At 51.5% G+C, this 17325-nt stretch overlaps 1 protein-coding gene across 1 annotated transcript in view; it reads left to right on the forward strand.

Moving 5' to 3' along the window:
- The window catches only part of SH3RF1 (SH3 domain containing ring finger 1), a 161322-nt gene that overhangs the window by 110194 nt on the left and 33803 nt on the right, over positions 1-17325 (forward strand). Inside the window, exon 5 of the mRNA XM_082843563.1 lies at positions 12945-13247. Within this exon, the coding sequence (XP_082699689.1) occupies positions 12945-13247 (303 nt within the window). The remainder of the gene's footprint in view (positions 1-12944; positions 13248-17325) is intronic.

The raw sequence follows: 17325 nt of genomic DNA on the forward strand, positions 1-17325 counted from the left end.
GGCATGAGAGGCAATGGTGGGATGCTGTGCCCTTCCCATCCCTGCTCCCCACCTCCCTTCCGCCTTCCTCTCCAGCACCAGGACTGTGCACCGGGCTCCCCACCTGTATCACAGGAGGTGAGAAAACGGTGACCTGCTGACAAATGACCTCCGATTAAAGTACCAGATTCTTCAGAGTTTGAGCAGAGAAGGAGAGTCTGGCTGGGGGTGACTAGGGAGAGAACGGCCACGTGAATGTCCTTGAATTCTGCCCCTCGGGTCTCTGTAGAGGTGAGGGGTCTCCTGCCTTGATCACCATCACGCTCCCCTGGACACTCTCCCATCAGAGCCCCGAGGCTGTGGGTTCTGTTCTGTAGGGAAGGTAGATGTTTCTTGGGGTAACCCCGGGGCCTCTTGGAGACACCGTGTCAGGGTATGTGTAAAGGGGTGTATTTGTCGAGGAGTGAGTGCGCTTTTAAAAAGGAATCGGTAGCTTGCTCTTTGTTTTGTTCAGAAATATCGGGCTTCTCCAAAACCGAACGATTTTAACACCCTCATTAATTCAGAGCTGACTCATTCACATTTCCTGGTCATTTGGACAAAGATGACGTAATTCCTAGCAAGCCCAAAGTTTGAATGACGTAAGTGCTGAATATGGCATTTTGGATGAATTTCAAACATTGTTGTGTATTGTAGGCTTATGAGCTATACATTTTTATTAAATGTGTCGTACAATATTTTGATTCTTAGTCATTCATATAAACTATCACCCAGTTTTTTCAACAAAAAAAATTGTTTAGCAACTCTGCTGCAGATAGAATGTGAAAGTGAGCTCTCCTCGTGTGCAGGTGGCGTGAGGTGGGCGTGGCCTGGTAGGCAGCTGTCTGGTTCTGTAGTTAACTGCCGGAAGGAAGGGCTGCATCCTCGGGTTAGATCGCTGCCCCGGTGGCACCTCTGTGGGCACACCTGCCCTCACCACCTCGTCTAAAGAGGTTCTTCCTCTTCCACCTGCTTTGCCTCACCCACCAGGTGCTGTGATTCTGGAAAACCTTGGGCTCAGAGCCCAGACGGCCTGGATTCCAGTCTTGGCTGGACCGGTGATTGTGGCGTGACTGGTCTCCTCATGTATGAAATAGTAGAGCCCTCAGGGTGAGGTCATCCAGTGGTGCTGTGCGCTGCCTGCAACTAGTGAGAGGTGTGTAGGGGGGACTATGGCCGTCACAACCGCGGTCATCATAATCACTCCACCGCATCTTGTCACCTGTAGTTGTCTCATCTGTGGATGTTACTGTCTCCCAGTGTCCGCCCTGCATGGAACGTGAGCTCCCAGGGTCAGCATCTTGTCTGGTTCACCCGCTCTCCCGAGGTCCCCGCGTGTCACCTCCCCCTGGTTGACCCTCAGTAAACATGGGTTGAATGAGTGAGTGAGCAACCCAAGGACCTTTTTAGCCGACATCAGGAATGAACTGGTTTCAGATGTGGCCAGCTTTGACATTTTTCAGCCAGAACGCCCAGCATTCGCTACCCAGCCATGTATTTTCTCATCGGTTTATCTTGGTGATACATACGGACCCCACCATCCTCAAAGCACGAGGTCTCCGGTGACTTTAGGGAGATTGTTTTTTAATGAAGCTGGGTGAATCTGTGGTTATGCCTAGTTTAGAATTTTCCAGACTAAAATAACGGTGGCCATACTCTGTGGATTAGATCCTGGAGCCTCTACGGATGATCTCCTCGATACGTGCTGACATGAATTTTCACCTGCTTGACACTATTCCTTTGGCTCACTTTGAGCAGACGTAGGGTGGCCTAATTGTTAAGGATACTCATTCTTTTAAAGTAACTTTATGGAGTTATCAGTGACATATAATAAACTGCACATATTTAAAGTGTAAAGAGGTTTGCTGTTTTCAACTTTCAGAATCAGACAAATCTTGGGAGATATTTCTGTGCCCAGGGAACAGAACGGTGTCATCTGCTTTAACTGTGGAAAGTCACGTGTGTGGGTTTCCTGGAGCACCAGCGGCCTTCGGGGGGATGATAGCTTCCTTTTCTGTGGACATGGGGACTTGGGAGATGTCATCTGTGTTTCAGGGAATTACAGGTGCAGGTTTAGGTATCGGGTTTGAAGTTGCCAAGGTGCCCCTTGAAGGAGCTAAGAAGAGCATTGTTCACTTTACTTCTTAGAGTCTTTGTGCTACAACAGCGGTCCCTAACCTTTTCGGCACCAGGGACTGGTTTTGTGGAAGACAGTTTTTCCATGGACTGGCGGTGGGGTGGGAATTGTTTGGGGATGGTTCAAGCGTGTTACACTGATTGTGCGCTTTATTTCTATTATTATTACATTGTAATATATGATGAAATAATTATGCAACTCACCATAATGAAGAATCATTGGGAGTCCTGAGCTTGTTTTCACTTGCCACTCACTGATAAGGTTTTGACCTGAGTCTGCAGTTGATTTATGACGGTCTCTGTGCCGTCAGACCTCTCTGCTAAGGATAATCTGTATCTGCAGCCGCTCCCCAGCGCTAGCGTCTCCGCCTCAGCTCCACCTCAGATCACCAGGCATTAGATTCTCATAAGGAGCGCGCAACCTACGTCCCCCGCATGCACGGTTCACAGTAGGGTTCGGGGTCCTGTGAGAATCTAGTGCCACCGCTGATCTGACAGGAGGCGGAGCTCAGGCGGTGACGTGAGCAATGGGGAGCGGCTGTAAATACAGATGGAGCTTCGCTTGCTGGCCCGCCGCTCACCTTCTGCCGTGCAGCCTGCTTCCTAACATTCAGCCAGCTGGGGACCCCTGCTCTGGAGAGTAATGAGAACCGAGGATCAAAATCGTCGTCTTTGATCTCTTAATCAGAGAGAGCGGGTTGAACAATGTAAAAAGATATTCTGTCATTCGTATTTTGGGATGTATTCTTTTCCTTTTAAATGCAAAAGTGAAATGTTCAATTCACTGAAATCTTTTCTTTTTAAACGAGAAATGGAGGAAAATTGGGGGCCAGTTGGAAAGAGAATTATGATATTGCTTGGCTTCCAAATACCCCTTCAATTGTGAAGTGAAGTAATTTTTATAAAATACATTTAGAGACATTGTTGGCAAGTCAGGAAGGCAGTTGCTTGCCGCACTAACTTTCTCCCTCCATTTTTGAGGTAAATTAATTTCTATAAATGAAATCTAGAGCTGCTGTTCAGGAACTGGTGAGGGAGGTAAATTAGTTTCTATAAATGAAATCTAGAGTTGCTGTTGAGGAACCGGTGACGGAGACATACCCCGTGCCCAGTGTAATACATTCGTTCACCTCCACGTCTACACCGGCCCTGCTTTGAGTAGGGCTTTCAGCCCCATGGGCTCTGTCCTGCGCTGCGGGTCCTCGTATCCTCTGAGAGCTGTCAGCTTGGTGCAAGCAATAGTTGCATTTCGTTTTGCCACAATGACGGAAGGGGAGAGGATCTCTGGATACCGAATTTCTCAGGGCAGAGGCAGGTCTCTGGACTCCAGGAAAAACCCCTGCTCGCTGCGGACAGCTCGAGGCAACCTGGCCAGACCCAATTGGAAAGGGAGCCCCGTAAATTAGGTAAGGATTTATTCAGGGCAGTTTGCACCCCATCTGTTATGCGGCAGCCTCTTTACAATTTAAGCGTTTCCTTTTGTTTTCCATCAGGAAAACACTCTGGGAGCTGAGATTCCAAAGATGGGTTAATGTTTATCGACTTCTCGCTTCACGAGCAGGCAGTTTCCAGCACTCTGGGTAGTTTCATAGAACATAAACCTGCAGGCGTCCCGTGGAGCCTGGAGCAGAGGCCAAGGGTAATGACTAGTTGGTGTCTGATGTCCACAGCGCTTTCCCCTAGGAGTCCTCAAATTCTTTAGCCTGGCCGAATTCCCCTGGGCCCTCACTAAATTGGTCTGAGGATTGTTCCTGGAAAATTCCATACCTGGGAATTTTCCATACCTTTAGAGCTCATCGGGAATGTTTCTTGGTCCATGTGTCTGTGGAAAGCTCACCCTTTCTTCAGGGTCCTGATGAAAACTGTCATTTCTCATGAAGCCATTCTTCCCTGATCCTCCTTTGCAGAAACAAAACAGAGCAGCCCTCTCCTTGTGTCAAACTTCCATCGTACGCAGCTTGTCCGTTCTTAAAGCCTGGCGCGTGCCAAGAGTGTAGTTACGTGTGTATAGCATTCAGTGTTTTCCTGGGAGCCACTTCGTAGATAAAAAAACATTTTTAATGATTTTATTTCTATGGTATAATCACATTCCAGAAGAGTTGGAAAGGAAAGAAAGAACCCTTAGGCCCATCACATATCATTTTGGTAAATATCCTTCCATTCTTTCTCCCTGTGCTTTATTTAATGAGACCACACATATGATTTTGCCTTTCTCTACACTATTATAGTGCTACTAACCATCAGTTTTTGTGACTGCATAATAAACGTTTTAGGAGCTAAACTGTAATTTAGTTAATTATTTTTCCCTTTTTTAAACAAGTGTCTTGTTTAGGGACACCCAGCCAGTCATTGAGAGGTGAGTTGTGGTCTTTCTCAGACAGCCTGTGTCTGCCCTAGACCCCTGCCCTGCAGTTGCCTCTGAGGATATGGGATGATGGCTAGTCTTCCTAAGGTTGGTACAGAATCACTGTTATTACCAAGCTTCGCTTAAGAAGTGTTTAGTTCATTTTGATTTTTCATCAAGACTAGTGACAACTTTTCAGGTTTGAACACGCAGAAGGTTAATTTTCAGAAATGATGAACCATTCAACAATTTCAAAGAACTGAGGTTGCCTTTTTTAAGTAAAAAAATCACACATTCATTAAAACCACAATATTTTAAGGTCTTAAATTTTATTATTTGAAAATTTTATCACATTGCTTTATACACCCTAAATTTGGTAGTAACTAAGGTTTTTTAAAGAAGTGAAGTAGGGACTTCCCTGGTGGCGCAGTGGTTGAGAATCTGCCCGCCAATGTAGGGGACAGGGGTTCGATCCCTGGTCTGGGAAGATCCCACATGCCGTGGAGCAACTAAGCCCATGAGCCACAACTGCTGAGCCCATGTGTCACAACTACTGAAGCCCGTGTGCCTAGAGCCCGTGCTCCACAACAGAGAGAAGTCACCGTAATGAGAAGCCTGCGCACCAGAATGAAGAGTAACCCCCTCTCGCTGCAACTAGAGAAAGCCCTTGCACAGCAACGAAGACCCAATGCAGCCCCAACCCCCCCAAAATAAAAGCAGTGAAGTAGGTGCAGTTTAATTAAGCGAGGGTTGTCTTGTGTCCTGGAAGAGACAGAATGAGTGTCCTGCATATTTGTGTGCATCTGTGGCACCTTGATGAAGCTCCTGGGAAGAAGCTTCCCCGTAGTGAAGTAGACGTGTTTCAGGAAGGGTGTCGGGAGGTGGTGTGGAGCAGCTGCCCTGGTGACAGTGGAGTGGCCTGTCCCCCAGGCCTCTCGGGTGTGTGAGCAGGCATCTCTGCAGGCGGGAAGGGGGAGGAAGGTCCCAAACCCCTGTGCGGGGTCGCCGCATGGCCTCTTCTGTGCCAATTCCTTCCTGGCGGTTTCTCTGTTTCCCACCCGCTGCCCCCAACACTTTGGGTTCCAGGGGAGGGGGGTGAAATATCATTCACCGGTTTATTAACTGATTACATATCCCATTACAGAATGGGATACATTACACCGTGGGATTTCTGTCCGTGTGTCCTGTCACATCAACAAATGCTTGCTTAGAATTTAATGGCAGTTCCATATTCTTAACCTCCTGAGATGGATGTGTGTATATTTCTTCCTGCATCTACTCACGAGGTCCTTGAAGATGGAATGTGTTGTTGATCGTATCCTTTAGGTTACCAGACGTTTCTTGTTTACTGTGTGTGTTTGGTGAGAGAGAAACACACCCCAAACCTGGTGTCTTGTCAGATCCAGGAGCACAGGGCAGTGAGCTGGCCCAGGTTTTAAGTCATCCATTGGGCGATCTCCTGGGTACCGCGATTGATCTGTCGCTGCCGAGGTAATGGTGGGCCTGCCCTTCAGCCTTGACCTTCGGGGTCCAGCTCCCCCCGCCCTCCCTGCGTGGTCACTGTTGGCGTCTCTGTCGTCCTGGGGTCAGGGCTGCCCCTCCGCACCTGCTCTCCCAGACAGGGCTGCATCCGCGCACCTTTGCTGGCTTCCATTTCCAGTGTTTGCTCGCCCAGGCTCCCCTTCCCGTTGGAGGAGGGTCAGCCTCTCGCCGTCTTCCGGATGTACGGTGTCTGCACGCCCCTCAGTGACGGTGCCACCTCCCTCCTCCTCTCCTGCCAGAATCTCCAGGGTCACTCGCTGTCGCTGCGGTCATCGCCCTCCGGGCTGCCGGCCAGCTGCTGTCTTGCTTTACCCTCCCGAGAGGGGACCCCTGCCATGATGCTTGTTTCTTCCTTTCCCTGCAAAAGCCCCCGGGCCCCGCCCCGCCCCCGCCCCCGGCCGGCCCCCGCCCCGCCCCCGGCCGGCCCCGCCCCCCCGCCCCCCTGGTCTCCTCCTAGCCGGCGGTCCTGGGCGCCGTCGCCCCCTCCTGGCCCTGCATGTTCTTCACGCTTCCTGCCCTGTCAGAGCCCACGGCTGGCACGGCCTTTAGGACTTCCACGCTTGGCTTGCAGGGTGCTTGCAGGGTGTTGTTCAGATGGAAAATCAGGAGATTTTACATAGGCTTAAATGTCTAGCTTTCCTTTAAAAAAGAATCAGCTGACACTGGCAGCAGCTGCAGAGAGAGAGAGAGAGAGAGAGAGAGAGAGAGAAGGAGAGATATGGGAAGAGAGAGGGGGAGAGAGAGAGCAAAGGAGAGAGGGGGAGAGAGAGAGCGAAGGAGAGAGGGGGAGAGAGAGAGAGGGAGAGAGAGACATGGGAAGAGAGGGGGAGAGAGAGAGAGAGAGAGCAGAGAGGGAGAGAGAGCAGAGAGGGAGAGAGATGGGAAGAGAGAGGGGGAGAGAGAGAGCGAAAGAGAGAGGAGAGAGGGACAGAGAGAGAGGGAGAGGGAGAGAGAGGGAGAGAGAGAGAGATGGGAAGAGGGGGAGAGGGACAGAGAGAGGAGAGAGGGAGAGAGAGAGATGGGAAGAGAGGGGGGAGAGAGAGAGCGAAGGAGAGAGAGAGAGAGGGAGAGAGAGATGGGAAGAGAGGGGGAGAGAGAGAGCGAAGGAGAGAGGGAGAGGGAGAGGGAGAGAGATGGGAAGAGAGAGGGGGAGAGAGAGAGAGAAGGGAGAGGGAGAGAGAGAGATGGGAAGAGGGGGGAGAGAGAGCGAAAGAGGGAGAGAGAGAGAGGGAGATGGAGAGAGAGAGAGATGGGAAGAGAGGGGGAGAGGGAGAGAGAGAGAGAGAGAGAGGAGGGGGAGAGGAGAGAGAGAGGAGAAGAGGGGGGGGGAGAGGGGAGAGAGAGAGAGACCCTCCCTAGGTCTCTGAAGCGTCCACCATTGCTGCCGGCGTCCCCTGACCTCGCCTGCCCCAGCTCTGCAGACACATGACGGCACAGCCCCCGATTACTGCTAGAAACCCAGGTGCTGCTTCCCTGGACCTCTTCTCTCCCGAGTCGAGGGGATGTTTCTCTCTCCCCGCCCGGCACTGCGCCCCGCTTATAACAGTCGCTCAGAGAAAGTAGGGGTGAGGGAAGGTGTCCCCGAGCTTTAACTCTGGTTACCGTGGACCCGAGGTCTCGGCCTCTGCCTCCTGTGAAGGGGGTCTTTCTGTTTGGTGTTGAGAAAAGGCATTTGTCCCTTGTATGGGCATAAGACTTTCTAGATCGCAAAGGCCAGCCTCATGTGATGTCTGAGAAACAGGAGACACGCACCGCATCCCCCCAGGTGACGGGGCAAGTGAAGGGCAGGCTGGGCCTTGAGTGATGGTGAGAGTAAACCACATTCGTGTGGGGCATCGCAGGTGACAGGCCTGTCCCCGCGCCCCCTGGTGCACAGGACAGAGGTTCCCGTCCTGGTGTGTCAACCTGAAGCCAGGGCATTGGAATGGCCCCGCTGTTCCTCAGCCGGCTAGGATGGGGGCCTGAGACCGCCTGGGCCTTTCACCTCCAGGCTCGATGGTCCTTTCCTCAGCTCCCCTGAAGCAAACTTCTTTCAGGCTTTCGATGACGTGCTCCCTCCCTTCATCCCTTACATTTCATAGTCAGAAACCCGGAAAAGAACATGCTAGCGTATTTATTTTCCAGTCACCGGGGCCACCGGAGGGGAAGGTAAGGGACTGGTCAGCGAGGCAGCTCCTCCGAGCGTGGGGCTGGCAGTGCCATGTTCCTGGCCAGCCGTTCGGGCCCAGGACGCTGCAGAGACGCGGCATGGAGGCGCATGTCGGTGTCCTTCCCGTTCCGCACGTTCTTTGCGCTCGATGAACTCAGGAGACGGGTCTTCTCCCGCCCCCGCCGCCGCGCGCCGTGAGCTGCTGATGCGCCTCCGGGGACACTCTCGCTGTGCCTTGTCCCAGCGGGGATGCAGGCGGGAGGCCAGTGCCCAGAGGATGGCAAAACTCATACCAAACAGAGGGTGTACCTGTCTCCGTAACTTTATGATGATTACATGCCGAAGGGATGACATCTTCCGTATGTTCAATAAGATACGTTATTAATTTTACCTGCTGCTTTTTATGTTTTAAAATGTGGCTACTGGAAAATTTCACATCACACTTGTGGCTCTTTTTCTACTTCGGTGGGACAGTGCTGGTCTTGAGGCAGTGCTCCCTTCCCTCAATGGTTCTGAGAGGCCAGCACGTCTTTATGTCTTTATTCGTTCAGCAATCTCTACAGACGCCTAAATGGAGCTGCTACCTGGGGGAGGCTTCCGGATCCATTAAAGAGACTTCTGACTATGCCCTTCAGTCTCTCCGTTTATTCCTCTGCTGTGGGGAAGTCTCCTTTTCTGAATGAAGACTAAGCTTGCTTTCGTATTTAGATCATCCCAAAACAAAAGCCTTGTTACCCAAATTGCAGGGATGGAAAAGCAAATTCCCCCCGTTGCCGTTGTGGAAAAACAGTTTGCAGAGGACTGTGACGTGAGGCAGACACTCATTTCTGCTTTGAAGGGGTAGTGGCATGAATTTCCACCCAGTAGCATCGTCCCTGGGGACTGGGCACTGGGCCTGGCAGCGCAGCAGAGGGTTCTCCCTTTGACCCTGGCTTGTGAAGGTGGCTTTTCAGAGCTGGCAGGAGAGGATGGGTGCTCTACAAGCTGCTGGGCCACTGAAGAAAGAACGCACTGTCTCTGCTTCAGTCTTTACACATCCTCGCGGTTCAAAGACACGGACAAAGGGAGGAACCATAAATATACTAGGAGAAAAGTGATTTTATTTTTAAAAATGATTGTAGAAAAAAGATTTTTAAAGCATGATGTTAGCTTGATATGCCATAATGGAAAAGGTGAATAAATTTGCCCATCCAAGAAACATGTATAGATGACAAACATATCAAGTTAAAAAACAAATTGAAACAATGTTTCTAACTTAATGGAGATATGTACACATTCATATACATACATGCATACATAGTATATTAAAGAATGATTTTTGTACTTTGTAGAGAGCACTTATAAATCTATAAGAAAAATACAACTCAGTCGAAAAATGGATAAAGTGTGGGAATAAGGAAATCCTAGGAAAAGAAAAAAGACGCTTAATCTCATTAATAGAGAAATACAAATTAAAAGAAAATACAAATTGCCTCTTCAACTGATAGAGTTCTTTAAAAATGGTTGATAACACCTAGAGATTTTAGAAAATGACTGATAGATAACGTGTAATACTGTAACTGATAGAGGTAACACCTAATACTGTTACTGATAGAGATTTTTTTAAATGATTGAGAACACCTAATACTGTAACTGGTAGAGATTTTTTAAAATGGTAACACCTAATTCTGTGAACAATGTGGGGAACAGGGACTTTTTCTTCGCTCTCAGAGATGATGAAAACTGACACATTTTTGGAGTGCAATTAGGCACTATCGTTCAAAATATGCTTTAGGCTACACTTTGACCTGACAGCTTCCCTTTTGGGAGTCTGCCTTGCAGATATGGTTGTTCGGGCAGGGTGCACAAGAGGGGGATGCAGCGGGTACCATGCGACCAGCCTGCTCTGTTCGCAGGAAGGGCTTTTCATGAGATGCTGTGAGAGGAGAGAATGTATGTGCTGCTTGGCTGCATTTGCGTTAAAATTAATCAAGCAGGTGCTTAGTTAACAACATCTACATAGAAAGTACGTGGAAGGGTATGTTCCAAACTGTCGAGTGTGAGAGAACTGGGAAACAGGTCGGCAGGGGAGACAGAGGCAGAACCTGGCTGGGGCCTGTCACTTTTTACTCACCATAAATCTACACTATTTCCTGTTCAAAGTAATGAACATGTATTACTTTTGTAATATATATTTTAAAGTCTTTATTTGCCTTTTATTGAGAAACCATCATGTTGAGGAACAAACACCCTAGTGGGTTATGAATTAGAAAAGGTCCCTCTGCACAGACCTACTATGTGTAGCCCCTGATGCTCAGAACCTAGAGGCCGATTCCTCTGCAAAGCTTTATATAAAACAGTGACTATTCAACTTAGCTCTCATTAAATTTTTTTGCTCTCTTTTAGAAAAATTTAAGTACTGTATTTTTTTTATTTATTTATTTATTTTTTTTTTTTTGCGGTACGCGGGCCTCTCACTGTTGTGGCCTCTCCCGTTGTGGAGCACAGGCTCCAGACGCGCAGGCTCAGCGGCCATGGCTCACGGGCCCAGCCGCTCCGCGGCATGTGGGATCTTCCTGGACCGGGGCTCGAACCCGCGTCCCCTGCATCAGCAGGCGGACTCTTAACCACTGCACCACCAGGGAAGCCCTAAGTACTGTATTTTAAAAAGACTGTATTCTCTTTAGCAAAGAGGCCAGCTGCACACAGAAAATATCTTGATGTTTCTTAAATTGCCTTGTTATGACTGTTGTTATTACTATTATTATGTCAGTATTTCCTTCCTCGTGTTTATTTATGCTTCCGAAAGTTCTCAAAGACTAATTCCTTCTAAATTTCAGGGTGTCCCAAAAAGGGACATTTACAATTTTAAGGTCAGCACATCCTGCGGCTCCCTGCTTTGTGCCCCAGCTACTGAATTACCTGGTGTCCACCCTGAATCTTCCCAGCTAGTTCTCACCCAGGGCTGGGAGGAAGGTGTTTTAGGGCACAGATTTGTTTTGTGGGTGGACAGTGAACTTAGGTGTTGTGGCTAGAGAAGGTCGTGGAAAGAAAGCCACACTGTAGCTCATACAGAGTTCCTCGAAATTCCGTGAAAAGCCGTCGGGTCCTTGTTTTCCCGTCGAGGTGAGCTCACCCTGGAAGGAGGCATGCCCAGACCCCTGAGCTCTGGCATCGCAGTCCTGCTCTTCCGTCTCACTGGGTATTGGGTTTGGGGTGAGGGCAATGAAGGGACTGGTCTGTCTGCTCCAATTTCAGACCCTCGTCCCCAGCCTGTGCAGGAACAAGGAGCCTCGCCCCACACAGTCTGCCGCTCTGTCCCGAGGTCTGGGCCACTCCTGCCAATGAAACAGAGCCATGGCCTTGCTTCCTCGGGCATATGATTCTCTCGGGACCAAGGCAGCATTGTGAACACGGGGTCTCCGGGCCAAATGCCGCCCCTTCCCAGCAGCCCACCCTTAGTCCCTCACACCCGCTGGAGTCATGATTCCCCTCCCCCTGCCCCTGGCACTCGGGCATCACCCAGCATCACTGGGGCGTTACTGCCTGCGAGTCTTGAAAGTTTTTACGTGGATAGAATCTCTGCGGTCTGAACGAGGGGTAGGCTTGTGATAGAAAAGCTGTCAGGCCACGTGACGGCGGGTCCCCAGGAACCCTCTGAGTCGGTTTTCACCTGGAAGCACTGGCTTCAGAGCTCAGTCACCAACTTCCTGAGCCACTGGTGCCAGAGCAAGTTCACATCTTTCAGTATCGCGACAGGATTTCCATCCTTCTGGGAGGACGTCCTCGTCCACGGTTGGGGAGACACAGTTCTAAACCAGTTAGGTGCGAAAAGAGCGTTTGATGAAAGAGGCGTGTGCAAAGTGCTGGGATGGGAAAATCCCCACCATCCTTACTGTTTCCCCAGTTCTCTTCGAGGAGCTTATTGTTTTTCATCTTCACGGTTGTTAAGAGGTTAAACTAGGCCTGATGTTTCCTGTGACTGTACCGTCTGGGTAAGTACATATGCGGCTGCTTGTCATGCAGCCTTTCTAGAAATGTTGCATTTGACCTCAGGGAACAGAAACACCCTGTGTTCTTTCTTGCTGGCATTCCCAACGCCGTGGGCAGCTTTTGACAAACCATCGGGCCCCAACTTTACACTCAGACAACTTTTCAAACAGGCCAAGTTCACTTGGCAGCAGGACTTGGATTTCAGGTCTCAACGTGTTATGATTCAAAATTTAAGCTCAGGAAAATCGCGGGCACGGGATTTTCAAAAGTAAAAGTCATCAGGAGTTTCTGCCGACACTTCTGTGAGGGCCCGCACAGGACAGGGAGGTAGGGGGGGGTAATTCCCGTGGAAGTGTGCCAGGTTCATGGTGGCGGTCCTGCCCGCAGTCACCGCCGGCAGCAGAGCCCAGCTGTTACCAAGCAGTAGAGGCTGCCCTGAGACCACACACCCTGCTCCCCACTGTTCCCTGCATTTCCTCAGGGGCCGAAATAAATCTTCATTTGTTAACTGGCAACGTTTAACATTAGACATTCTGAAGATTCTTGGGGGAGAAAAATGTTCTTAGTCTTGCTGGTGTTGCACTGGAATTGTCTGTCCTGGGTTTAGCATCTCTCTGTGATGTACGTACAGTGCAGCCCTCGTATCGAGAGAAAAGACATCTCACGAGGGAAGAAAGGTGTACTTGCACCCGCAAACTTTAAAGCAATGATGCTCAGCTTTAGATACAAGGGTGTCGAGAATCCCTGTCATCTGACCTTCTCGTGTCCTCTGCTGGTTTGCAGTTTAACTCGGCCGCCAAGCAGCTGATCGAGTGGGACCAGCCTCCCGCGGGGGGCGTTGGCGCTGCGGAGGGCGCCCCGGCCGCTGCCCCGAGCAGCGCGGCCCCCAGGCAGCCCGAAGCCAAGAAGAACACGAAGAAGCGGCACTCGTTCACCTCCCTGACCACGGCCGGCAGGGCGTCGCAGGCCACCCAGCAGCGCCACTCCGTGGAGATCAGCCCCCCGGTCCTTATCAGCTCCAGCAACCCCACGGCCGCCGCGCGCATCGGAGAGCTGGCCGGGCTCTCGTGCAGCGCCCCCTCCCAGGTACCTGCACTGCCCCGCCCCGGGGCCACCGTGGTGTCAGCCTTCGGGGGACAGCAGCTCTCCCAGGGCAAAGCCCTCTGCATTTGTAGGTGGAAATGGCGGGGTGGGGGGACCAGCCTGGACATCCCCAGGTTGGCTCAGTCACCTCCAAAGGGCAGGGCGGCAATTACAAGATGACTCCAGTCACGCTGAGTGCTTTCCCCACCAGGTCCCCATTCAGCGGGACGGAGCCTTCTCGCCCCCTGAAACCTCATCTCCACCCAAACTGGAGGTGCCGTGGTCACAGTGTGGGGTGTGCAGCTGCCTGCGTCTGTGTCACTCACCGTGGTGTCTAGGCTTCCAGTCAGGGTTACAGGGAGAGGATGGGAAGAAACATGTAGTTTAAACTAGAAATTGGCCTAGCGTTTTTTTGTTTTTTGGTTTTTTTTTTGCGGTACGCGGGCCTCTCACTGTTGTGGCCTCTTCCCTTGCGGAGCACAGGCTCCGGACGCGCAGGCTCAGCGGCCATGGCTCACGGGCCCAGCCGCTCCGCGGCATGTGGGATCTTCCCGGACCGGGGCACGAACCCGTGTCCCCTGCATCGGCAGGCGGACTCTCAACCACTGTGCCACCAGGGAAGCCCCCTATTTTTTTAACTCGTTAGTCCATCAAGACTTTGCATGGCCTTAAGACATAGCTACATGTTATTCTTGTGTTAATAAAAATACACATGATAATTGGGAACGTTGGTAATTCATCTGGCAAACAGGTCTCGAGTGCCTTCTTACAGATGCTCTGGGCGCCATGCATGCACCGTGGACCCAGGATGGAGAAGACATAGGCTTCTGTGCGTCAGACCCTAGTTGTGGGCAGACTGAGCCCCGGGCCGGGGGGCCACCCAGGTCACAGGCAGCTACAGTTACCCAGGCAGAGGACAGCTGTGTCCTCCACCACCAGAGGCCAGAGAGCCGGGTCCTGAGCAGCCTGCCGCAGCGGGAGACACTGCTTTCAAGTCTTGTGTTTCATCTTAAAATTCATGCAGGTTTTATATGCATTCCACTGTGCTTTGTAAAAACAAACATACTACACAGGTTGATGCATGCCTGTTTTGGACCACGGAATAAAAATGTGCAGCGCAGCGTTTGGCATTCCTTAGCAAGGTTATCGAAATGCCACTTGACCCCGTCCTGCAGGTCCACACGATCTCGTAGTTTCTGAATGGGACTGTGGCTCAGCAGCGTTTTTTTAGGTCGTGTGGCCGTGGCACGTGACCCTGCAGGGGGAGTAGGACACCGGCACGCATACAGAGATACACACATGGACACACACACACACGGAAGAGGGTAGAGGGCAGAGGGCTTTGTGTGTTCCCTGCTGTTCCCAAGCGTCAGACAGACAGTAAGCAACATAAACACGTATTGAGTGAGTGAGTCACTTGGACAGTGTATAGAGGAGAACCAGGAAGGGGTCAAGCCTGTGGAAATAGACCCGTTCCAGGTCTGAGCAAGGAGTGCGAGGGGGGTGACCCCTGGAGGGGTCAAAGCTGCAGGTCCCTCTCTGAGGGAGGCTCTGACGGAGGGGCTGGTGACGAGGGCTCTTCCCTATGGAAAATCGGGTCGCGGGACTGTTTTTCATTTCGTGACCTTAGCAGCATTCACAGTGACGTTTTCTTGAAATAAAAGGTGAGCCTCTGCTGGGACTCGGGGCAGCTCAGCAGGGCACAGACTTGGAGGTGTGGACAGCCGTCTGTAGCCGTGGAGAAGGTGGAGGGGAAGGCGGGTCACCCAGCGTCTGTCCGAGAGACCCCGGTGTCGGGCATGGCGCTGGGCGTGGGCACGGGGCTGTTTGTGTCTTGGGTGCAGTAGCTGAGGAAACGGGCTCCTCTCTGTTTCCATGAAGACGGCCTCCCCGTGTTCTAACAGGTTCTGTTCTCAGTGCTAACATGTTGCCTCAGGGAGAAGTTATTTCTAGAAGAGATGGGAGAGGTTTGCAGCGCTGCCTGGGTTCTCCAGCCTCAGCTGCGGCACGCACGCCCGGCCCCAGGTCCTGGGCCCATCACCGGGCACTGCGGGCCACAGTGAAGCAGGACCAGCCCAGCCCAACCCAGGGCGGACCTGTTGTAGACGTGACGGGCCCTAGGCTGGATGTGTCTCCTGCTTTGGGCCTCGTGTCCTTGCTTTTGCTTCACGCGGTTTGGTTGCTTTGATGAGAAAATCCAAAGCACGGGGCCTGCAGCAGTGAACGTTCATCCTCTCGCACCTGAACGAAAGCCACGTGGAGGGGGGTCAGGCCACTGTGATGTCGCCTCCGGGTCAGCTCCCCTGTCCGGGCTCGTCCTCGTGTTTCCGGATGGCACTTAGAGATCGCACTGTCACGTCGAAATCTTGCAGGACAGAAGGGAGCAGACAGCTTGCTTGTTATCGTATCGGTGACTCTGGCACCGTCAAATGCGCGAATTGGAAGGTGGTTTGTAGGCTGTGCTGTCAGGCAGGTCCCCAGCACAGGTGTGCACAGATGTCTGTGATGGGCGTCTGTGAAGCACGTGGTGTCACAAGCAGGTAGGCGTCTGTCTGCTCTTCCGGCCGCGCCCTCAATGTTTGTGCCCTCTGCTAGCTGCAGGAGTGATTCATGATGTTCAGTGCTTTGTAGCATTTTTGTGTTGCCGGCAGCTTCAGGGGAAGCAAGAAGGTCCACCCACTCCTTCCTCTTTGCTTTCCCCGCTCTCCACGTAGCCCTTTCCCGGGGAGGAAGCCAAGCCAGTGTGCAGCCCCACGGGAAGGAGTGAGCACAGTGGAAAGCCAGGCTGCCCTCCCTGCTCAGGGCATTCGTTCTGGAGACCTGCCCCGCTCGGCCTGGTCACTCCTGCCGCTTGCTTCTGCCTTTAGTCATCCTTTGGTGACTCTGTCTCTTCCTTTACCCGTGTGGAACTGGGGCCTGCAGGGTCCTCCACGTCCAGGGCCGTGCGGGCAGAGACCCCAGGCGGCCTGTGGTCTACCCCACGCCCTCACAACGTGACTGTCCAAGTTCAAGGACTCGTTCGAGCTCATCACCCTGCCTCCCGGTGTGGGGCTCTTGGCGAGACGTCAGACACTAGTGAGGACTTCCTCCGCGGCTTGTAGGGTCAGGCCCTGGAAGCTGAGTTTTGGCAAGTTTTTCCCACCCCGAAGGTTCCTAGGTAACAGCGTGCACTTTGAACGGAGCCTCATTTATCTTCGAAGAAAGACTCGTGTTTCCTGTGATGCCAACTTGCATCAGAGTACGTACTTGTCCTCAGAGTACGTACACAAACGGGTTTCTTGAATAGGATAGCTAGAGGCCGCTAGGTTTTATCCTAGGATGAAAAATCCATGTGCGTCTCATTAGAAATTGAATGGAAATAGACTTTGGTTCACAGGAGAGACCGAAACTGAGGTTTGGCGGGGAGCCTTTGTGGAGGTGCCCCTTGGCTCTGCCTAGGTTCAGTCAGTGTATGAGCTGCCAGGTACAGGTGTAGCTTTACAAGAATGTGGATTCCACGGAGCTCAGACTTGACCTGTGAAAATCAGCTGTGTGCTAGCATGCTGGTTTTCCTTGCCTGGGAGGAAATGAAAGTCCTTCAGGCCGTCTGGGAACTGATCTCTAAGCCTCTCTTTGTCTTGATAATCTTTTTCCTAATTATTGGGATTGAGGAAACTAGGTTTGGGGTTAAGTTTTTGTTACAAAAAGCCCAGCAATTTTGGTGGAACATGGTTTCCTGGGGAGACGAGGTAGCAGCCAGCCACATTCCTTTAATAGTGGAGGAAAGACTTCCTGTTTGTGCAGGAACCCACGCCCGCGGTCTGTAGTCACACCCAGGGTGCAGCGGGAGCGAAATTGGTCCGGTAGCCGAACACCTGCGATGAAATGACCTGAGTAACTAATCAGTTAATCTTGGGTAGTGTTATGGCTAACACACCCATTTTTTTTTCTTTAAAGACATTTTTTTTTTTTTTTGCCTTTATTGAATTTGTTACAGTATTGCTTCTGCTTTTTATGTTTTTGGTTTTTTGGACCCGAGGCTCGTGAGATCCTAGCTCCCTGGCCAGGGATCGAACCTGCACCCCCTGCATTGGAAGGCAAA

This window comes from Leucopleurus acutus (genome assembly GCF_964270905.1).
Source record: "Leucopleurus acutus genome assembly, chromosome: 7".
NCBI classification, from domain to species: Eukaryota; Metazoa; Chordata; class Mammalia; order Artiodactyla; family Delphinidae; genus Leucopleurus; species Leucopleurus acutus.